The sequence below is a fragment of the Rhyacophila brunnea genome, unplaced genomic scaffold (assembly GCF_057557595.1).
Source record: "Rhyacophila brunnea isolate RB1 unplaced genomic scaffold, BYU_Rbru_1.0 scaffold_1, whole genome shotgun sequence".
Classification (NCBI taxonomy): domain Eukaryota; kingdom Metazoa; phylum Arthropoda; class Insecta; order Trichoptera; family Rhyacophilidae; genus Rhyacophila; species Rhyacophila brunnea.
The window spans coordinates 4,116,191-4,141,227 of NW_028232751.1; the positions used below are offsets into that span (position 1 = coordinate 4,116,191).

Genomic DNA, 25,037 nt, shown 5'->3' on the forward strand with positions numbered 1-25,037 from the left:
CGAATTACAAATTTCACCCGACAGATGGGGGCACGCAGCGGTGCGGTGACGTGACGTATCGCGCGAATCGTGAAGCGATTTGAATTTAAGGTGGCTGATTATCGAGATAATATCGAATATGTTGATTTATCCCACTTAATATTGACATTACCGCATAAATATATTCAATAGGCATGTCACCTATCATTTTAAATGCGCCCAAATCACCTCAATCCGAAGTTTATTTCATTTCTTCATCAGGGAACATAGATCAGGTATAGAGAATATTATACGCAATGTAAACGAGAGGTATTGTTGCCAACGTAATAACTGTATTGTTGATTATTAAGTTTATTAAAAATTTTCACTGTTCTCTGTGACCGTACTTATTGTCTACGCTTATAATAGCGGTTGTGCCATGGTTGTCTATGCTCAAAAGTGTCGTTTAGATACTTTCAAGTATAGAATTAAAAAATCTGACGTTTCTCCGCGGTGAGCTCTCGTAACATTGAGCCGATCTTTCCTTGAATGACAAGTTGGGGAATGCTGTACTTTTGTCCTCTCATACTGTGGCCGAGGTATTGTAGTTTCCTGGTTTTGATACTACGCAGAACTTCTCGGTCCTTCCCCATTCGATTGAGAATTTCAACATTTGTCACCCGGTCAGTTGCAAGGAATTTTGAGGATGTGTCTATATAGCCACATCTCGAAAGCTAACATAGAAAAATTATTGCCTTCTTCTGTAGAAATACCATCATAAATCGTCCGGTGTTTGAATTTCGAACTAAGTTCATCACAGTATAAAAAGTATTGAATGATATGAAGCGTCTAAAAGCAAACACTGGTATTTCCAATTTGTAATGTTAGTAGTAAATGACGTTTTGTGTTGTACTTTTAAATTATTAGTTTTAACGATAGTTTAGTTTTTCCATCATATTGTATTTCCAATTAAGAACAATATGCATATTTTTATTAGAGAGTACACTCACGATGGCCGCGCGGCTTAAGAGTGGGTATAACAGGAGGCAGTGTGATTCATACTTCAGTCTTGGAGAATCCACAGAGCGAGTACCACGTCATTTTAAATCAAATTTAGAGCAAAATCCCTGGTCATCGAAGATTTTATTTTAAAAATACAATAATAATATTATTGTCGCTAGAGCAATTCTTTTCAATGATTTATTAGGTGCCTTAAACGCTCTCGCCAGGCGGCGGAATGGAAGCAATGTGAAAAATAATAACAGTATATGGGGTGCCTATACGATAATATTTATTTTTAGGCGTTATAAATAATTATTTCGTGCATTGGCTTTACTCAACCAACAAAATACAATAATGGTACCTACCTATTGTTTCACTAGTACATATTATATTATAAAAGTAATTGCGTTACTAGTTTGTAAAAGTGTCTCTAAACTCGGGTACATCACTAGAAATATTGTACGTTTTTTTAAATATGCATTAGAATTAAACAATACTTACCTATTTTTTTTTTAAATAATTATGTAGGTCTAATTAAAAATAAATACTATTCGTATGTTTAGTTCTCGTACAATTTCAGGTTAAAAAGTTATTAATCTATTTCTAAGTTTCTAAACTACTAAACTAAACTCTAAGTTTAAAAACGTCACAATATCCACCATATTGGTTGTAATACTTCCCACCATAAAGCTGATTAACATATTGAATTTAGTAACATTTAAGTATATTAAAAGATATTATTTTTTGGTCACCCCATACTCACTAAGCTGAAGCGAGTTTGTTTGTTTTAAATTTAATTTATTGACCATTACTTTTGACCCACGTTTCGGCGGCGACTTTTTAATATTACCAGTAGACCAGCTATTTCGGACCACATATAAAAATATCATATTTTCAATTCTCAAGGGCATTTCTGTAGAGCGTCCCCTTAAGCGTCGGCATATAGCGTCGTGGGTCCCAGGTTCGAATCCTGGGTCTGACAAGTACACATTGTTTTTCAATTTGTGTTGAAAGTCAGATTATGGACTTGGTAGTTGGTTGAGCAAGTAAGTGGCTGACATCCATTCCTCGTAAAAATAAAATCTGTTATGCAAACCACTCTGTAGACGCCCATATGATCCTATTAGGATCGGACATGGTCAGAAAAATCGATAGTTGCAATAAATATAAGCCAAATAAAATAAAGATATCGGCATTTGCCTGTAACTATTTAGCTTGTCTTATGTATATGATGTTCTATGCATTCATTGTGTCGATTTAGTATGACGTAGTTAATTTTATCAAATGACATGAATTAGTGTTTTTTGTCAATAATTTTTTCTATTACAAATATAATTTTTTTTCAGGTTTGATTATTGCATAGAAGAGATAGTAAAATTACGTAAATATACTGAACTCATCGGAACACTATACCACAGAAAAGACATTCCACAGAATGACGTGAAGGTGAAATGTCATGATAAGATTTTCGCAATCGAAACTGTAATTCCTCTAGCCGATAGAACGGAAGAATATGAGAAGTTGATGGTGACACCGACTGAAAAACGTAAAATATACATATTATATCCTATTTCAAATTGATTATTTAATATCTTAATATGTACTTGACTTATAGATTTATCGAGGGATGGTTGAGCATCACTTATTTTATTTGGTTTTATTTATATAATGTTTACTTGTTCATACGTCATATTTTTATCTGTCAAACTTCGTGATGTGCATGTTTATCCCGGCTCTCAAATCTAAATTCGCCTCGTCTGCCGCACAGCCATAAATCAAACCTTCCAAGAACGTCTGAATGGTGATCGGTGATCCAGTATAGGAATGACCAATTCGTAGGTGTTTGTATGCGTCCAGGCGTCTTCGACTCGCAGCCCGAGAAGCTTGCAACAGTAAATTTTTTTTTCAAACTAAAAAGTCACATTCGACCAATCTGTGGAGCTCCATTTAGCAACGTGTGTTTTGTGAATAACGATGATGTCATATCAACATATTCGACACGTTGCAGGCGAGACGAGTTTTGATGTGAGAGCCGGCTGTATGACACTTGCAAAATGTGTGTATTTTTTAGTACAGTCCTATGTGGAACATGTGGAATGAAAGTAAAAAAATAATACAAAAAATGTTCTCCTAAAAAATCCTACCATGAATATGATTGGGTCATTCAATCTTCCAAGACATGATTTATTATATCGCAGTATTAACTTTGTTTAATTCAGATTTAGAATTGGTCGAAAAGTTGTATAATTTTTAATTTAACAATTGAAATTTGCTGATTTTTATCAAACATTCCTGGTACATGACGTACTAATTAAAGATGTGTAAACTGTTCATTGACGATTGGATAGATTATGACTTTTTTGTGTTCAAAATCAAACGACAATATACTTTTTCTCTTGAATTTAGGATCATTTTGTTATATAAATAACGAATTATTCGTAATTAAATGATGAAAATTTCGAATTAATATAGTTATACTACAACACAAACATAAACCCCTCCAAACCAACCCGCCCCGCACCACACTCAGTCTTAATCGAGCGTATCACGATGCCCTACGTTTGGATGTGTGAAGCATTAACAATTTTTTACGCCTGGGAATGTCTCTGGAGCAGATGCCCAAGACTTAGGTTGCCACGCTCTCAAGTGAGCTGTGACTAAGCTTACTGAAAGACATAATTTAATAAAAAGTGCCATGGGAGAGAAAGGCACGGAGACTTAACAGAAATAAATCAATTTAATGATATGTATATAAGATACAAAAAACAAAGCTAAAACAAAATTATGTGAAAAGATCTTCACGTCCGCAATAAGACACCGCAAATTTTTAAAATGCAATATAGATGGCCTTTCTGGTGACCATGTTGGCGCTAACAGCTGGTTTGACCGACTTAAAGCATCTCTTCCCTCTTGGAGCACATTCTTGGACATTTCCAGAGGATGTGGTTTGCATTCTGTAGTTCTCCGCCACCTGGACATATTGGCTGGGTAACAAGTCCAGCAGTGGCAGCGAATTCACCATGGCCTGTCAAAAACTGACTGGTGTAGTAGTCAGTTATACTACAATTAATTTGTTTTCATGTTAACTAGGTGCTGCTCCTTTGACGTGCACGAAATGCCGGGACAATACAGAAGTCCCTTGCAGAGAATGTGGCTGCTATGTCTGCGCCGGAAAAAATTCACCCGAAGAGGTTTAAATATTATTTTTGAAGTTATACTTCTTTTGGCGCGTTTGGGAAATCAGATCAGTGTATTTTTGGCGTGTGACATGTAACACATAAATTATTTTTTCACATGAAAAAAATCGCACTCGATTGGATTCGAACCACCGATTGTTCGATTATCAGGCGAACGCACTACCTTTACGCCACAGTATGATACTGCAATCGTGACGATTGTACAGTATAATATTATAGTTTAGAATTGTTCTAGTGCCTAGGTAGCGAATTTATTATTGTCGGCCATTTGCAATTCCTTACGTAAACAAACGATTAAACGTCAGAGTGACAGTTGGTACTTTAAAAATAAAAACGACGAGAAACCATTACATAATTTAGTAATATAAGTTAAAGTGTATAGAAATAAACCAACGGCGTTCCAATAAGCGGTCCTTTTTCTTGAGTGTGTAATTTAACAAGATAATTAAGAGCTAGTCAAAGAATCTAGTTTTGCACAAGTTTTATTTTTGTTTTGTTACGCCAAAGAATTATAACTTAACTCGCGTACATACTTTTCAATTAAAGGGTAGTTGAGGGATTACAGCAGTGGTGAATGGTAGATGTAGGCTGTTAAGATCCACCATATACGGTGCACACTAAACTTTGTCAGTCATAAGTATTTTTTTTTTTATTGAAATAAGACTACGATTTTCAGATGGTGTTGGTTAGTTTTTAAAATTCAATTAAACCTTGCGAAAATCAAGCCATAATAGATAATAGTCAAAAAATACTCGTCTATCTATAAAACATCTAAAATTATGCAATTAAATCATACATAACTTCAAATATTTTCGAACGATATAATAATATATTTTTCTATCTATTATTGTTTGGTTAGACAGGGCTTAAGAGCATAAGAGCTTAAGAGCAAATGGCAAATAATTTTCAACTATAGGTGCGACGAAATTTCGGACTCGCTGCCAATCGGAGAGCGAAAGTCTAGCTTTGAACACATCAATTTGTTTTGTGATGACGTCGGGGGAATTAATTCTTAAATCCTGTGAAGATGATTAAAAAACGTTACCCATTTACTTGAAAAAGAAAACATGTCAATGAATATATTATTATTATTAATAGAACAATAAACATAACATTAAATGGACGCATGTTGAATTTTTATGACAAATTATGTTTTGTTCTGCACGCGTCGTTTGCAAAATCGTCGCGTAGTCACGATCGTTTTAGACCGTGCCCCAGCTGAAGTATAGCCTTAATGAATTTAAAAAAAATGATCCTGCAATATTTGTACTTTTAATTGTAAAAAAGTCTAGATATTCCCTCCTCTTCAAGCAAACCGGATTTTGGTATCCAAGAAATCCGCTAAATACTTTGTTCTGCAAGGCCAGATTTAGGTAAAAGTGAGAAGATTGGCGACAGGGATTCTTAGAGGCACTGCATGGTGTCTGTATTGTCCAACCGAGCGATGGTAGAAGAATATTTCATCTGGTATTTTGTCATTTTTGCTCTGTTGAACATATTATGAATTAGTGACATTTATAATGAAAGAACCAAGAATCACATTCATGTTTTTACTGCATGGTTCATTGTGAACATTGAACAGATACTTACTGCTGTAATATACCGTTTCTAGACGGTCCTGTGTGATGAATGCGACATGGGCTACCACATGACGTGCTTGCAGCCTGCTTTAGAGTGCCTCCCCTCTGATGATTGGTACTGCCCCGACTGCAAGACAAACCCTGATTCAGTGGTCGCTCCCGGCGCCAAGAAGCAAGTTAAGAAACCCAACCAAGGGAAGTCGTCCAGGGACTGGGGTCGAGGGATGGCTTGCGTTGGTTTGTATATATTATTTGTTCATCCTTTAATTTAATGTTTCAATAAGATTAGGCATTAAGCAATATTTTCATGTGGTATCAGTTAACGCTGTGTGGGTTTCTGGATTACTGTAATAACTCTTCATTTGTCTCCAGAGTGACCACTCGTCTATTTGTGCCTCAAAAACAGGTTTTTTCATAGCCAGAATGTTCCGTTATAAGACAGTAATACGGCAAATATAAACATTAAAATCTTGCTACTTGATTGATTGAGATTGCATTGCTTAAAATTTTCCATTATGTATTTTTTCGAGTCAGGAAATTTGTATGTATACAATTGACCGTAAGACACTGCTTCGTGAGCCGTTGTTCTGGAGACATGTGTTCGTAGAGTATTTAATCAAATGACGACTTGTTTGTTGAACATTTCACCATTGAATGTCTACGTATGTTACTAGATGCGACAGTAATTTACAATTATGTTCCAATTAGATAGCTACATTAAGTATGTTCGAGAAATAGATAAAGTTAAGTTTATACCGGTAAAACTGTAAATTATTTATATTGAAGTAAATATTGCTATTTCGGTTAACTGTATGAACACATGTTTCAAGGAGAACAGCTTACTAATGCGTCAATTACATTGAGCTACTTTACGAGCTGTTTGTTGGCGAATTTACAATCTGCCTGTAAAGTCGCCCAGTGAAATCATTGAACAAGTTGACAGCAGATTGTAAACAATCTACCGAGAAAAGTTGAGAGCCGGTCAACTTTACACACTACACGGCGCAGTAATTTTTAAGTACCTTCTTGCTTCCGCCGTGATGCATAAAATATTGACAGTCAAATCAGAATAACGTTTAAAGCCATGCATTATATAAAAATAGAATGTCAGATGCGAAAATCTTATTTAACAAAGCAACGCTGCGTTCCGCAATCAAAGTTATTGCCATTTTTTAAACTTCGATTGCCTGATAGTTATTAAAATATTTTTTCTTCATTGAACACTAGACACTGATTACCCGAAAATAAAATAATATGATACGCGCGCCATTTTTACGTTTAATTTTCACTGAGATGTGTTTCACAGGTTTTTATAAGATTATTTTATGTATACATGCTTACTATATTGTTTTGGATTATGAAGATGAAATATCTTGTATTGCGCGAGAGGCATAATGTTTGTGATGGATGTGTCTGTTTAATATGTTTATATTTGTTGTCAGAGGTGCAACTAGCTTTATTAGCAAAAAGGATCTGGAATTATATTAGTGTGAAATGTAGGCTGTACTTCAGTTGAGGCATGGTCTAAAAAGATCGTGGCTAGGCGATGCGCGGATTGTGCAAATGACGCGGGCCGAACGAAATATAATTTGTCATAAAAATCCAACATTCATTTAATTCAACGTCCATTTAATGTTATGTTTATTGTTATATTACTAATAATAATAGTATATTCATTGACATTTTTTCTTTTTTAAGTACATACGTAAAGTTTTTTAGTCATCTTTACACGATTTAAGAATATTTTTATCCGACGCCATGACAAAACAAATCGACGTGCCGGCACCTCAACTCTCGGTCTCCGTTTGGCGACTAATGAGAAATTTCATCGCACCTACTGTTGAAAATTATTTGCCGTTTCACTGAAGTACGCTCTTAAGCTCAGCGCATCTATCCTATATACAAGGCTGCTTTCGGCCGCTACGGCAGCTATTTAGGGTAAGTTTGTATCGAAATACAAAGTATCGAAGTAGCACTTATTGTAACAATTACTTTAAGTTAATTGTAATTGTTACAATAAGTGCTGTTTTAACAGCACCTCTTTTGGCTGTGGTAAATTTTAGAGCGAGATTGATAGTTTTGACTGTTTAGACGGCTAACTTATTGTAATTGTTACAATAAGTGCTAATACTGCAATACAAACCTACCCTAGATAGCTGCCGTAGCGGCCGAAAGCAGTTTTGTGTATAGATAGATGCGCTGGTATAACTAAATATTTGGACATGCTGTTTTTTGTCCGCTGGTGCCTGTTGAAATCTGGCAACATTTATTATTTTTATATCGAATTATGTTGCTAGTGAACAATAGTTTTTAGTCCATGCCATGTCATCGTTAATCCACAAAACAAATGTTGCCAAATGGAGCGCCGCAGATTGGTTGAATGCGACTGTACAACATGTGCAACAGATCGACCATCAACATTGGAGGTATGTTGCCTGTCGCAGTCGCCAGCCCCGCACTTGCACATAGCGCTCGATGCGGCCATATGTATCTGGATGTCAGTGCGCGACACATTAAACAAAAATGGCAGACGAACGATTTAACTTTCGTTCAAGAAATAAATGAAGTAATAAATGAAGCACTGTGCATGGATATATGCCTAATTGACGGATGAATTCAATATTTTCGCCTTCTACTTAAATGTCTGCGGTACCAATTTATAATAATCTCTGCTTCAGCGTTTGATGACATTTTGCGTAATAGCGTCTGGCTGGGAGTCTATTATTGTGACGTTTCAAGACGTGAGTGGCGTTAATAGATGTGCGCGTTCGTCATATGCAACAATGTTTCGCGAGGCTCGGAACTCTATCGCTGCGAACGAAGCGAGTTTTGATATGAAAGCCGCCGAAGGACCGACCTATGTAATTATATATTTACATTAAACGTAGGTAATGAGTATTTGCCTGCTATTTTTTATACAATGCGATCTGTCATTTATTATTAATATAGGTATTTTTTTCTCTTAAAAGGCGTGCCATTCAAAATCATCTTGCATGCCACTGGTGGCACGCGCACCATAGGTTCGCAACCACTGCCCTACTCCAACATCTGTATATCAACTCAGCAGTGCGAAGATTGTTCTTATAATATAGTATAATAATATATGTACATTTCAAAATTTTATTGTTATGTTATTATAGGAAAAACTCAAACATGTTCGATGCCAGCCAACCATTTTGGACCGATTCCTGGGATAGAAGTCGGGATGACATGGAGATTCAGAATCCAGGTACTGTTTTTGGAATTCATGGTTATTGCTGCATGTTCAATGTACAGAAAACCTCGTTAATATGAATTCCACGGCATCCAAAATCGAACTTAAATTCAATGTATGAAATGTATGTAATACAATTTTTTTTTTTTTTTCATTTCGTTTACAATCAGATGTTACAAAATTTCCGATACAATTCTTCCAAATTAAAATCTGTGCAACTACCATGCGTTATTAATCCATTAATTATTGAAGTTACCAAGTAATGTAGGTAGGTATTTACCACCATGTGGTGAGCTTGAATTGTAAAAAAATACGATTGACGAAAACACAACTGTTCGGCATTGGTTCTCTAGTAAAACTATGTGAAAATCCAATAAACAATTATAAACCTAAAGCCCTGAAACATGTTATTGTTTTTCCTTTGAGTGGAGTGCAGCTGTGCCACTGATAGTGGATGTGGTAATGATGTTATTAATGGGTCATAAAATGTCAGGATTATTTTATTACCTTCATAAAATAAGCAATTTATGATGTTTTAAAAAAAGTCTGTCACAATTTCTAATGACGGACTCGTGAAATTATGTACTTCCTTACTAATAATTATTGAATATTTTTATATGCTAGGAAATTCGAATTAGAGGTATGGTTTTTATGAAAATAATCTTCAAGGGACATTTTTTTTAGCGAAAATTTCGATTTACGGCGAATTTTGAATTATCAGTTACTGTATTGTCTTTCAATACACTACAGAATAAGCATAAGTTTTAATCTGAAGAAATATGTACTTTTGTCTGACAAATATGCTTGCTTTCTTTCCAGTTATCAGAGTCTGGAGTCCATCGACCGCCGGTCTCCGGAATACACGGCAGAGATGTGGATGGCGCTTACAGCATTGTTCTTTCAGGTTAGGATACATCTTATTTAAATACTTTTGGCAAGCCAGCTAAATTGTTGGCCACAGTTTATGCCTGTCATCAAAAAATTATAAATGATTTTGTGGTTTCATCGACAGGTGGTTATGAAGATGATGTGGACCATGGACTTGAATTCACGTATACAGGCAGTGGGGGACGGGATCTCTCTGGGAATAAGAGAACCGCTGATCAATCTAGCGACCAGACACTAACCAGGCAGAACAAGTATGTGTGGATGATTAATTTAGTTTTTTTTCATTTGCATTGGCTTTATAATTATTCTTAACATCAGTACTAGATCTAGCAAAATGCTTGGTTTTGTTAAGAGGGTTTCAAAATCATTCAAAAACGTCCGAGTGCTACGTACATTATACGTATCATATATGTTAGGTATTCTTGAATATTCCAGCATTATTTGGAGTCCTAATAGGTCCACACAATTAAGTTGGATCGAGTCCACAATAGATTTCTTAGATTTCTCTACTTAAGAACATATGGGTTCTTTCCTTATGATAATGATAATAAAAAGAATTTCCCAACTCGTTTTCTCCTGGGTATGCTATCAATGCAATCCCTGTCCACCCGAAGAGTGATTGATGTTTTAAAGCATTTCTTTTTACTTCTTCGTGGGTTCACTTACAATCCGTATATACTGGCAAATATTAATTTTCATGTTCCCACCAATATCACTCGTAACTCTACGGTCTTCAGGATACCTCGTCGCAGGACAGATGTTATGTTTCACGATGATGTGTATCATGCGATTAACTTATTTGATGGCACCATAAAGGTTGATTTATTTTTTATTAACTATTATAATGTTTGTGGACGTGTTAAATAGGTTAAATTTATAATTGTATGTATTATCATGTTTCTTTAATATTTACATAAACACATGCCGTCTTTTCTACTTTCTTGTTATATTAGTTGTTATTTGTAATTAAGATATTTTTGTAATTTTGTATTATTTAATTAATACATAATTATGGTGCATTGGCCAATCGCTGTAATGCCGTAATACTCTTTTTCTAAATAAATAAATAAAAATAATTCTCAGGTTTTGGAGTCCTTTAGATAATGTCACTATTCCTCGTCTCTAATTCAAGACGTTTTTATCCGAGTGGAGCCCCGGCAAATAAATCTCAGCACAAAAATGTGAACTTACTAAAAATGAACTTTATCTACCTAATTATTTAACGTATCCTTATCAACTTCACTTCAGCTCAACTTTCATAATAATTAGGCTTCATCTTTATTGATCAAGGTTTTCGATGTCTTTGGTTAAAATTCATTACCTCAGCTGAATGCAGAACTATTCTAAATTACATTTGAAATTTTTGAGGAGAGTTTTTGTAACAACTTTTTGAAATTATTTATTATCTTTATGGATAAATATATGCATCATATTTTAGTAGAATTATTGATGAAGTAAATTGTACATACATTTTTTTGTGTATATAAATAATAAATAACTGAAGTAGGCTGTTTTTTTCAAAAAACTCTTCTACAAAATAGTTCATGCATTCACCTTACGATTTGACACTTTGTGAATCAAATTATTATCCATTATATCATTACTTAATCAAGCCATTCAGGTCCGTGGCCGACTACACAACCATCCTCCAGGTATCTCTATACCGAGCTCTTTCTATCTCTATCTCTCTAGTCGGTCACACCCAGCCTCTCTGTAACCCTCTTTACATTATCCGCCCATCTCCTTGGGAGGCGGTCTAGGAACTGAGTGCCTACAGGGGTTTTTTCATAAACTTTATCGAGAGCTCTTGATCCATCGCATCCAACAACATGATTAGTCCATCTGATTCTTCGCACCCTCAAGACATTGACTATATTGGATTTAAATAAAATTGTTCACAGAGCTCAGTATTCATAGAGATGCCCTGTTTTCTTTTATTCTTCCAAGTATTTTTCGGAGATTTATATCATCACAACTGTTTCAGAGCCCTGGCAAGGAATTGTGCTGTGAAGGAAGTGAAAGAGGAGGGCGCAGATGCTGGTGCCAAATGGAGGGATGGAAAACCAGTCCGTGTCGTCCGATCTTATAAGATGCTCAAGCATTTCCCTGAATATGCACCCCAGGAAGGAATAAGGTATATATTTACCATGTGGCTACAATGGGATTTTACTGATTAAAAATAACAAAATATAATTATGCAAACACAACCACTATCGTGTTGTTGCAAAATGTACTGTATTTCCCATACTGTTTGATGGTGCGCCGAATACGTGTGACTTGCTGCGGTAGTGGGTAGTGCAGTTACTGATCACCGATCATTGTGTATGCACCAGTGGCGAAGAGTAGAGGTAGGCTGTTAAGATACGCCATAAATAGTGCACACTGAACTTTGTCAGTCTTACGTATTTGTTTTCATTGACAATTTACAGGTGTTGTTGGTTAGTTTTTAAAATTCAATTAAACCCTGCGAAAATCAAGCCATAATAGATAGTCAAAAAAACCCATCTATCTAAAATATAATTTTCTATAGATAGAATAATATTTTTTATCTCTTATAGTTTGGTTAGGCAGGGCTTCATGAATTTAAAAAAAATTAACCGACAATATGTCTAATATGCATTCTTAATCCAACGAAAAGTGTATATGAAAAATTGCGCATAATTTTGTCGTATCACCCAAAATATACCCAAACTATTTATGGTTTGGTTGAGGCAAGGTGTAATTGATTTTGAAAAACTAACCAACACCATCTGTAAATTGTGGTCTGAGGCCCTCCTCCCACGGCGCAACTGAAATCTGACAGTACTGGTTTATGAAGGAACTCATAAACTGGCCAATGTGATGCTTCGCACACGGCGCTACTGAAATCACTTGAAATAATAATCACATAACCTCAAACTGTCAAACTGGACCATCAGCTGTTTTCTTTCGCACGCTGGTACGTTTACTCAAATATAATAAGATTATTTCAATTTTGCTTATCTTGTACTTTTGATGTCTTGGGTTGTTGACGGTTTTTATAGCATGACACTTGTTCGCAGTGCTACCAATTTTGGTAAGAAAATATGATTTTTCACCGAATCTAATGATGTTGGTACCACTGTTTTATGGTGACTGGAAACTTCAGAGACCGCGCGACTAGCACGTCGCGTCTCTTCGCGACCATTTTGAAACTGAGAGATTCCAGTCTCGCCATCAGCGAGCCACCATTGAAATACATTAGCTAAATACTAGCTGGAATTTTAGTTTCAGTTCCGTCGGACTTCCGTTGCTCCGTGGGAGGAGGGCCTTAGTTCAATAAAAACAAACACGTATCACTAACAAAGCTTAATGTGCACTAGTTATGGGGGATCTTAACAGCATACCTCCACCCTTCGCTACTGGTATGCACACACCCATTAATCCGGTTATCGTAATGATGCCGAACGGCGAACACATGGGCTAAACATGTACATGTGACCTGTGGAAGTTACTTGGCTTCTGAGCTGGGAGACTTTTCTAAATTATATATATTTCATAAATATGTATAATTCCAGATATGATGGGATTTACAAGATTGTAAAATATTACCAGGAGACGGGGAAGTCCGGCTTTAAAGTCTGGAAGTATCTTGTCAGACGAGACGATCCAAATCCTGCTCCATGGGAAGAGGGTGGAAAGACTTTCCCGATTGTGGTAATGTATAATTTCTATTGTTTTACAATCCTTATGTACCGTGCTTGATTCAGGCAAATTTTTCATCTTAAATGGTCTTGTGCAATTGGTTTTAATTTTATTTTGTTGTTTTCACAGTACCCTCCCGGCTATCTGGAAGCAGAGGCAGAAAAAAAAGCACAGAAAGAACGTGAAAAGTTGAAAAAGAACCCTTCGTCAACAGTAGGCACTCCCACGAGGGTATTACGGGTGAGCAACGGCAACACTGACGAGCCGGGGAGCAGTACAAACGCGGATACACACCACAATAAGAAGAGGAGAAGGTCTAAGAAGGACGCCGACAGTTCACCGCCTCTCAAGAAAATGAGGACGAGATCATCGATGGGTCAGGATTCCAAAGATGAGAACAAACCTAAACCAAAAGCCAAGACTTGTACAACTAAACAGATTAAAGGTTTGTATTTATAATATAAATATAGTCGAACTCGGTTATTACGATCATGGATGTAATGAGGAAACATTCGTTGACATTTTAGTTTATGATTTTCTCCATACATTTATTCACTGTTATAACGAGCAACTTATCGCATATACTGACCTAAAATATCGTAAAATTTTTTCTTAAAACTGTTAATGTGTCGATCTTTTAAAAACATTTCGACCCTAAGCAATAAAATCCGACCGGACAGGATGCCGCTGGGATCGCATTATGTTTATGAGACTAGTTAGGTGTCTTAAGTACCTACTTAATTGGTGTTTTCGCCAACAATATTGAAAAAGTATCGACGCATATGGTAGAAATAAGTAAAAAATCCATGGTTTGTGAAGTCAGTAGGTACCTACCCAGCGTTCATTACAATATACAACTTCTTTTGTAGTTAATGGATACCATGCTTGTTTCGGGGATTTTTACGATGGTTTTCAGATTTTTCATTTTCGACTTTTTGTGTTTTGTGACCGCTCATTTAAAAATACCTATTCTCTGATATACCGAGTAACGCTTATAACGAGCAAATTCAGTCGGTCCCATCTTCCTCGTAATAACCAAGTTCGACTGTATAATGAAACTGGAGATGAATCATTCTTACTGTTGCCTTCCATAGGATTTAAAGTGAAGTGTGATAAAATCAATAATGTTCCTTTTTCTATAGAGATGGAGCCTAAATATTACAGTATAACCCGTTTTTTACGTTTTTTAACCCTTTCCCGGCGACCGTATTCCAGTAGGATACGGCTAGTACGTAACACATGGGCGACCGTATAGCAGTCAGATACGCAAACCTTGACCTGTGGATAACGCAAGAAATATTTTTCATGCGGCATTGAGAATTTTATTAAAAAATAGCCCGATCCATCCGCCTACTTCCACCTATATAACTTTGTCAAAAATATGTTGTTTTAATTTCATACTCATCGATCTTTCGAACCCTCTCGATCTATTGAGATTCGCCGGTACGATTGCATCAGTTCAAATCTACGCGGTATTTTACTGCGCCTGCGCACTAGGCATACAAAATATTTTCATTCGAGTTGAGTGTGCGCCGAGTGATTTATCGTGTCAAGTTGAATATTCACCGCGATCTTTACAACACCATGTTTGCGGGAATAAAAGACAACCAAAAAACCGAACCGAAAACAATAAATAATGTGTGTCGAAATATTTCTAAATATGTACTTGAACTTGTGTTCTGGATTATGTCATTTATTTTTATTACTCATGGTCATGTCATCATGTGTCACCCCAATTGTTTGAAAGTCATAAATCGAGCTCATTATTGAAAGTCGTAAATATTTGTAAAGATGCGTCCACACGGAATGAAAAAATATAATATATTATTATATTTTAGTTAGGATGATTGCGAGTTTTACCAATAAATTACGAATTACTATGAAGGAATATATAAAACGTATAAATAAACGTAAGTATAAAAAAAACACACGGGTATAGAACATAATATAAAATATAAATCATGGAATATTGACTTTTCAACTATATTACATATTATCTTTGCATGCAATTTAATGTTTATAAAATTTTAAAACCTCACGCAAAAAATGTTTTTATAGCATAGAAAAAATTACGCAGATTTTACAAAATAAATATTGTTTTTTTTATAAAACATAAAACGACAATCACTAACATAACACAATGCTCAATAAAACTGAAAAGTTTAATCTAGTAAAAATCCAAATTTCACTCAAAAAATAACAAAAGAAATTATTATAATATTTCAACCAGTGTGGACTCAACTTTACGCGAACCATAAAACATGTAATAATATGCGACACACACATAAAAGCTATTATTTTCAATATTTTTAATGGCATTTTTAAGTGTTTCTAACATGAGTAAAATATTATAGTGAGTGATTTATTAATTTTTATGGGCGCACAAGCGTGTCTACGTCATCAAATCGAACCTTATGTATCTAGGCATAATAACAGTTATACCAGCTATTTTTACTTGCCGTATTTATCATAATACAGCGAAGCACAGCATTTAGAAATACCTTACCGCAGGGCGGGCTTCTTTCATATTGAAACTGACGCGGCGGCCGGGTTAAGGGACTGGAAAAAAAAACCTAATTGGAGGGAAAATGTAAAAGGGGGTATTGAAAAAAAGAACATTAAAATTTTATATTTCTAAAAAAATACGTTTTATTAAAAAACAACATTCAATTAAAATTTTTATTGAAAAAATCATGTAGGTATATTAGTTTGTTGCATTTTTGTTTTTTTGTTATGTACCTAATTCTCTTTCAAGACTATATAAACATTTAAAAGTGTCATCTTGGATATCAGCAAGGTTTTTAAACCCTCGGTGAACCTCATTGCTTCTTCTTTTGTTGGAATATCAACCTCTTCTTCATCAGACAGTTCTTCAGAAGCGCGCGTAACTCGCATATTTTGAATATTTCTGACATAAATCGCGGGAAAGAAAAACGTAAATGCGGGTATTAAATGTACTGAAATACATCGGGACTGAAAATATTGCACGCAATTGCCGGGAAAACGTGAATTCCGGGCACGTAAAAACGAGGTTATACTGTATATGAAAGTAAAACAAAGTAATCCATGTCTATTAATTTTCACACAAACTGAGTAATGTTTTTGAAAAGTTTGGAAGGTAGTATACAAAAACGGCATTGATTACAATTGGGAAAAATATCTTTGGATAAAACCTTCCAGTGTAAAATAAAAAGTTAATACTCATGTATACTCCGACAACAAGAAATCGGCAAAACAGGAAGTCACTGTAGTCGCATATAGAAGACTTCTTAGTGACGCACCTATCATGGCGGCAACGCGCACACGGCAGGCGTGTTTAAATAATGTATCGGCTCTCTTTTTATAAGCGAATTCTTTTTCTTCTTCGCAATAAACCAAAAGTTTACTAATAATAATTCTAACATCACTCCTGATCGTTTTAGACATATTTTTATTATAAAAACTTCAAATTAAGTAAATTCGTAGATTCGTACACCATGTGAGCGTAAAATGAAATGATAAATTTGGGGGCGTTCCTCATTTGAAAAAGGAAGTGCTATTAGCTGCACTGGAGGGGATTGTTAGTTCACAGTTTTAAGACGTGGACGAGAAGTTCTTGTTTGATAATAGCGTAATACATATCTACACTGCTCATCTATTCTATACACAAGACTGCTATCCGCAGCTATTGAGGGTAGTTTTTCATAAGTTTGTATCGAAATATTATAATTGTTACAATAAGTTAGCCGTCTAAACAGTCAAAACTATCTATCTCGCTCTAATATTTAGCACGCCCAAGAGAGGTGCTGTTAAAAAATAGTACTTATTGTAACAAATACGACACACTTATTGTAATTGTTACAATAAGTGCTAATACTTCGATACAAAACTACCCTCTATAGCTGTCGATAGCAGACCTGTGTATAAAATAGATGCGCTGGAAGTTAATTATTCCCAACCCTTTTTATATTAAGTAAGCTGTATATTGATTGTACCTTAAGAATTTATAAAACACCATCTACATGTAAACACTCACCCAAGTGGAATATATCAATATCTGAAGCAATACCCAAAGTTATTGTTCCAATTGGCATCACCATTGACAGGTTAGTTCTGAACTTTGGGAGAACAAATGGTACACTGAAATTCTTCGATTAGAGACACAGATCCAACTCTAACAAAAATTGTTGAGTCATTATTGTCACCTAAATTTGTGTTTTTTTTTTTTGTTTTGTTTTAATAGACAAGAGTGAATCAAAATCTCCTTCCAAGTCAACGAATCCATTCGCCATGGCAGCGAGCAGCAAAAAGTCCAAGCTTTCAAACGGGGTTGCTGATGCGCCGAATGGAAACCTTGAACACGATGTACTGTCTAAGGAAGATAAGGAGGCGATCAGAAGTGATGTACTTAATAAAAAACTCTGGGATGAGTGCTTGGAGGCATTGAAAAAAGAAGGAAAACAGGTACATATGCATCGTTTATCATTCTGTCTTGAACCTGTTTCGTTTCCTGCAACTTTTTAAGTTTATGAAGGGTTTACATAAAAACATTGAACAAAACCCTTTTCTCAACTGTTGAGCAATTCTTACCATTAATAGTAGTGTCAAAACTGCTTTGCTAAAATGGTTTGCAGTGACAGTTTGAATAGGAGTAAACTGTGTTTGTATCTATGGGGTTTTACTGTAATGTTCCCACAGAATATTTTATTCTAAAAAAATAATGAATTTATATTTTGTTGTCAGTCACATTTTCTATAACTGGCTCTTCTCCAGACCGTGGCCATCAGTCCGCGATACTAAATTGAAAGTTTCGATGGTAGTGTTGGTTTACAGTAAATGAAGATTTTCGATTTCGTATTTCAATAACAATAACAAACACAATGATCAAAATTCACTATTTCGTGCCGCAGCCTGACTATAGAGCAGTGGTTCTCATATAAAATTTAACTGTGGCCGCACAATCGACATTGACAGTTCTTTGGAAACGTCTGGTGGCCGCACCAAATTTCACTTTTTGTTGTGATTGAAAAAATTAATTAAAGCTAAATTTTATTTACTAAAAAAATAGATCAATTTATTTATAGACAAGTCCATTTAATAAAAGACATTTGAATATTTTATACATATCTATTTTGGGTGGGTCACCGTTGGTCCCAGGTTCGAATCCTGGATCTGGCAAGTACACATATTGTTTTTCAATTTGTGTGTGAGTCAGGATATGGACCTAATAGGTTGAGCAAGTGGTTGACATACATTTCTCGTAAAAAACAAAATCTGTTAATACAAACCTCTACTCTGTGGAGGCCCATATCGTCACTGTTCTGGCAGAAGACACTAATTCGAAAAAATGACATTTGAGTTAGTTATACCAAAATGTTCCTTATTTCAAACTTTACCGTCTGGAAACCTTCTTAATAAATAAACAGTCTTTATTTTAAAGTCATCCTCTTTACAATTACTTAATAAACTCACATGATAGACCATTTCAAACATTTTAACAACTTCAAAGTCAAATTACTCAAAACTAGTATTCTCCAGTTAGTGTGTTCTGCTAGAACAGAGACGATATGATCCTATTAAGATCGGACATGGTCGGATAATAAATTTAGGTACTGTTCGGTTATACGGAATACAGCGGAAAACGCATTTTGAAACTAGCCGATAAACTGGATTATTTGTTAGGTTAACCTAAACAAACCTAACCTAAACTAACCCAAACTAACAAATAATCCAGTTTATCGGCTATTTTCAAAATGCGTTTTCCGCTGTATTCCATATAACCGAACAGTACCTAAATTTATTTTAAAATAATGCAAATGGAAATTCCTCAATACAAATTCTGTCAACTAGCTTCGATATTTGTTTTTTATGCAGTGTATTACACTGAATACAATACAATATGTAGAGGGAAAAATCGACAATATTAATAAATCAATTGTTGCCAATTCTTTGAATTGACTTGATTCTTGGTCAATTTATAACTTCGACCAAAATTTTTCAGCCATGGTATTATTAAAATGGTTTTTAAGTACTTGGTCATGACTCTTTTCCAATAACGCATATTTAATGTTAGCCCAGTTAATTAAATTAAATACTGAAAATGATGTTGGTGGCCGCAGCAAAATCATCTGGTAGCCGCATCATGACAACCACTGCTATAGAGGGCCTTGCTCCAGATGGTTCACATCAATACGTATTACGTTACTTATAATAATGTTAAATATAAATATAAAATGTTATAGAAAATTATGACATTGCTATTTTTACAAGGAGATAAAATCTATTTAATCCTATTAAGGCTATACTTCAGTTGAGGCATGATCTAAAAAGATCGTGGCTGGGCGATGAACAAATGAGGCGTGCCGAACGAATTATAATTTGTCATAAAAATCCAAAACGCGTCCATTTAATGTTATGTTTATTGTCATATTACTAAAAATAATAGTATATTCATTGATTTGTTTTCTTTTTTAAGTATATCGGTAAAGTTTTTTAGTCATCTTTACACGATTTAAGAATATTTTCATCCGACGCCATGACAAAGCAAATCGACGTGCGGACACCTCGCTGTCAGTCTCCGATTGGCGACTAGTGAGAAATTTCATCGCACCTACTGTTGAAAATTATTTGCCGTTTCACTGAAGTACGCTCTTAATACTATCGACCGAGGGTACTTGATGAATTTAAATTTTAATGGATTTAAGTAGTTAATATTTTACGCCTATTGATTGTGTTATCAGTGAGTAGTTATCTAATGATTTATTTAGGGTTTTGATGATTTATACACTTATTGAATGTATTATTAGTAAATTAGGTAGGGTCTTTTTTTCAAACTATTTATAATTTCGTCTCTGTTCTGGCAGAACACACTAACTGGAGAATACTAGTTTTGAGTAATTTGACTTTGAAGTTGTTAAAATGTTTGAAATAATGGTCTATCATGTGAGTTTATTAAGTAATTGTAAAAAGGGTGACTTTAAAATAAAGACTGCTTATTTATTAAGAAGGTTTCCAAACGGTAAAGTTTGAAATAAGGAACATTTTGTTACTAACTCAATATGTCATTTTTTCGAATTAGTGTTTTCTGCCAGAACAGTGACGATTTGTTTGTTATATTTTTTATTGTGGTCATTGAATTGATAGGTAGGTCATAAACTTTTTACCTACTTTATTGTTTTAGTTTATTATATAAGTTGTAATTGACACTGTATTCATTGTCGGTGTGTATTTACCATTGGTGAGTGTGCATGTATTTGAAGATGCCGAAAGGCGAAACCCTGGTCTCAAAAAATGACTCAAATGGAATAGTACAAAATTTAAATCCGAATATAAATAGGTATATTCATTAACCAGCAAACTGGGTATAAAAATGCGAAATAAGCGATTAATCGGAGTTCAATTCCAAAGTGTAACAATGTATTTTACTTGGTACTGCGAAATTTGATCTTAAGGTGAAACCTTTACTGAGCTTTTTTTAAAGAGGCACCTAGCGGAATAATACGAAACTTGCAATTTGAGATTTTTTTTTTGATAATTTACAATTTTAACTGTATTAAGTAATAAATATGTATCTGAAAACATTAAAAAAAATATATTTTTTATTTTAAGTCAAAGATAAACTTACAATTGTAAAAAATGTGAATTTGTTGAATCAGACCACATCTTATTATTACATATATTTTATGGTTATATTTATTATTAAAATTTAGTTTATTAAGTTTTCTAAGCAACGCCTAAGAGATTTTTGACTAATTCATAGTTTTAATATTTTTTATATCTATTTTAAAAAACATTGATTTTTATAAAAAATATGAATGTGTATAACTTGATGTGTTACAGTACCTAATGTCTTATTTTTTTTGTTTCAGGGTTTGATAAACAAAATGACGACACACTTCTTGTGCATCATTTGCCAAGAGGTCGCTGCTAATCCAGTCACCACATCTTGCAGTCACAACTTTTGCATGGTATTTACACAACCAATTGTATTAATATTTTTTTGAAGTTATACTTTTGGCGCGTTTGGGAAATCAGATTCTATTTTTGGCGTGTGACATGTAACACATAATTTATTTTTTCACACAAAAAAAAATCCACTCCATTGGATTCGAACCATTGATTGTTCAGTGATCAGCCAAACACACTACCTTTACGCCACAGTATGATACTGCAATCGTGACGATTATACAGTATAATATTATAGTTTAGAATTGTAAACAAGCGATTAAACGTCAGTTAGTAATATAAGTTAAAGTGTATAGAAATAAACCAATGGCGTTCCAATAAGCGATCCTTTTTCTTGAGTGTGTAATTTGACAAGATAATTAAGAGCTAGTCAAAGAATCTAGTTTATCACAAGTTTTGTTTTTGTTTTGTTACGCCAAAGAATTATAACTTCTAACGCACGTACATAAGTACACACACACCGATTTTTTTATTCAATTTGAATATACACAAGGCTTAAGAATGTTTCGTTCTTATTAAGGAAATTGTCTAAAGAAAATGGTCTAAGTACGGCTTTATACCACACCCAGTAGGTTAAGCTAACTAGCCTATTAATTTTGTGTTCCCTGTCTATATATTACCACATAAGAACACACCCAAAGTTTTTTTTGTGCACATGTAACATAAAGTTAAAGAGAACAATGCTTTCATATTATATTCCAATTTTATATCTTTCTTTTGTATATTAAGTTCTGGTGAATTTCTAATTTAGATATTTCTATTTTAATTTTTAGAGCTGCTTGAAATTGGCATTCAAAAGTACTGAGAGTCAGGGTTGCCCGCACTGCAGGGCAGACCTATCGAAAGAAGAATTGACGAACAATGACAACTTGAAGTCGGTCCTAAGAGCTGTGCTGCCAGGCTACGACGTTCGCAAGAAATAATAATTACTTTAATTGTATAAGACGTGGCAATTATTTGCTGAATTAAGTATTACAAGTTGTGTTCTGAAAAAAAAGAGGATTTTACAAATAGCTGTGATGATTTAGATTGTAATTAACACATATAAGGCTTCTAATTACAAAAAGCGACAAGTCCACAATTCGATATTTGCGGGAAACAACGTTTTTATGTTTCAAGCTTCAATTATTTGTTTTAACATGAGATTATTTTTTTCGTTGTATTCTATGTCGAAATTAGAACCAAATGGCAATTTGTTTCAGCCGATAAACTCTTGAATGTAATAAATATAGGCAAAATAAAATTGGACGTAGCGCTACTTGAACCTCACTTTTTAATTTATCCTGCATAAGGCACATATTTCCGTGGCACTGTCATGAGTTGACTGGATGTTACAGCATGGGAGACGCCATTTCCAATATTGAACGTTCCCTTATTGGCTGACTTAAACACACCAATCAAGCAAGCTTTAAATAATATGAAACACGGACTTGGCGCTTTTTTTAATAAATCGAGACTTGAAATATTGATATATATTGACCAAATGTGGACTTATCGCTTTTTGGAATTAGACGCGTCATATGTTTAAATCTCCTCACTATCTTTATAATATTGTTTGTGTGAATTGCATTAGACTTTTTAGTATCTGACTCACTAAATTATTTAAATTCCTCTATATGGGAAATTAATTTAAAATATATGGGTTAATATCTTGACTGTTCATTCTTATTTTATAATTTCTAAGGGCCAGGTAAAGCTACACCTACATGCGTGAAACTTAGTTGCTCCACTTGATGGCAAAATCGTGAAATGCCAACAACAAAGTGACAACTGTCAAACTAATCGAGTATGTCATACACAAAGAAGAGCATTTAATTTACTCATTTGAAATAAGCAAATTGTATGAGTTCTGATTATCGACGAAAAAATATTCTATCATTAATAGATAATATTTTAAATGTGCATAAGTAATAATGGCCAGCGAACGTATGTTTGACGTAGTGTTGTCATTGAAATATGCTAAGAATGCAAGCGGCACTGTATTTGCGATGTGTGAATTTATTCGATTAAGCCTCTGATTATTACACAACCATTATGACCCGTTTACACGTTCATGGATTTACTGCTGACTGTACATATTATCGCTGCCATAAAAAAATGCACGTGTAAACACATATTATCGTGCAAATTGTAAGATTGCTTGCATGGGTCAAAAAAGTTCAGAAACTTCTGAATTTTCACACAACAATTAGGAGTGCGCGATATCTGCGCATGCGCAGTAGAACAATAGTGGCGAAACTGCCAGTAAAAAAACGAACTACACCGATTCACCTACAGTTAACCGATTTTCACAACCTGTCGAATAGTACCATAGGTACAGTACAATGATAACATTGCGTCTCGCTTACATTTCACAAAGATACCACAAATTCTTTATTTTTGACCATAGTATGGCAATAATTTATAATATGTCACCGCAAACGGAGATTGCGTTTATTAAATTTTAGTTTTGTATTGTCTTTAAATAATTATGAAGCCAAACGTCACCACGTCGCCTATGGCAGTAATTTATAATATGTCACCGCAAACAGAGATTGCGTTTATTAAATTTTATTTTTGTATTGTCTTAAAATAATTATGAAGCCAAACGTCACCACGTCGCCTATGGCAGTAATTTATAATATGTCACCGCAAACGGAGATTGCATTTATTAAATTTTAGTTTTGTATTGTCTTTAAATAATTATGAAGCCAAACGTCACCACGTCGCCTATGGCAGTAATTTATAATATGTCACCGCAAACGGAGATTGCGTTTATTAAATTTTAGTTTTGTATTGTCTTTAAATAATTATGAAGCCAATCGTCACCACGTCGCCGTAGTGGCATGAAGCGATTCGCAGTGTCGTCTTTACATGCAATCGTTGAACATAGTCATCGAGTCAGGCATGGCAATAAGAGAAACTTTCCTATTTTGTGTCTTCAATGCGACATTTTTATTTTACATATAATGGGACTGATAGTTGGTTGGAATTGCATTGTTTCATGTAATATGAGCATTGGTAGCATAGTTGTGAAATGTCCATTTTGGGTTGAGTTCATATTTTGATCTCAAATTGCAACATGCTTGTTGCATAATCCCCAATTCTTGATGGGATGTGTATACTATGTGTTATGGGTGCAATTGTTTCCATCAATAAATAGATAGTTAAATTTAATATGACAGTCTTGCCAAAGATGATAATTATGTGTCTGTTTACAATAATAATTTATTGTTTTATTCTGTAATTGAATAATGAATAATATGTTTAATATTTAGTTTGAATTGTTTAATAAATGTGCCATTTAAAAAAAAAATATTTGTTTTCATTTATATTTTCTCAGCGCTTATGACACCAATCTCCAATGCCAGCGAAATTAATCTAGAGTGTATTCATGTAAATAAACATGGATTTGAAAAAACTTAGGAAGTTTATATATACAACGATTCCCAACTGGTCGACCGCGAAGCAAAATTTGATTGATTCCAATTACGATCGTAAATTTTGAATTACAGTTAGTTGAATTACAAAATGATGTTATGTTGACACAATTGAAATCTTCTGACATGGAAAGTACTGAACCCAGAAAAATACGTTACATATAGAAAAGGA

At 34.4% G+C, this 25,037-nt stretch overlaps 1 protein-coding gene across 1 annotated transcript in view; it reads left to right on the plus strand.

Annotated features, from left to right (window-relative positions):
* The window catches only part of LOC147079382 (E3 ubiquitin-protein ligase UHRF1-like), a 33,465-nt gene extending 8,734 nt beyond the window's left edge, over positions 1–24,731 (plus strand). The window contains exons 5-16 of the mRNA XM_085940578.1: positions 2,307–2,506; positions 4,051–4,151; positions 5,770–5,974; positions 8,878–8,966; positions 9,771–9,855; positions 9,964–10,090; positions 11,824–11,973; positions 13,376–13,514; positions 13,632–13,947; positions 17,725–17,945; positions 21,350–21,448; positions 22,220–24,731. Coding sequence (XP_085796704.1) covers positions 2,307–2,506; positions 4,051–4,151; positions 5,770–5,974; positions 8,878–8,966; positions 9,771–9,855; positions 9,964–10,090; positions 11,824–11,973; positions 13,376–13,514; positions 13,632–13,947; positions 17,725–17,945; positions 21,350–21,448; positions 22,220–22,369 — 1,882 coding nt within the window. The 3' untranslated portion in view covers positions 22,370–24,731. The remainder of the gene's footprint in view (positions 1–2,306; positions 2,507–4,050; positions 4,152–5,769; positions 5,975–8,877; positions 8,967–9,770; positions 9,856–9,963; positions 10,091–11,823; positions 11,974–13,375; positions 13,515–13,631; positions 13,948–17,724; positions 17,946–21,349; positions 21,449–22,219) is intronic.
* The last annotated feature ends 306 nt before the right edge of the window (positions 24,732–25,037 follow it).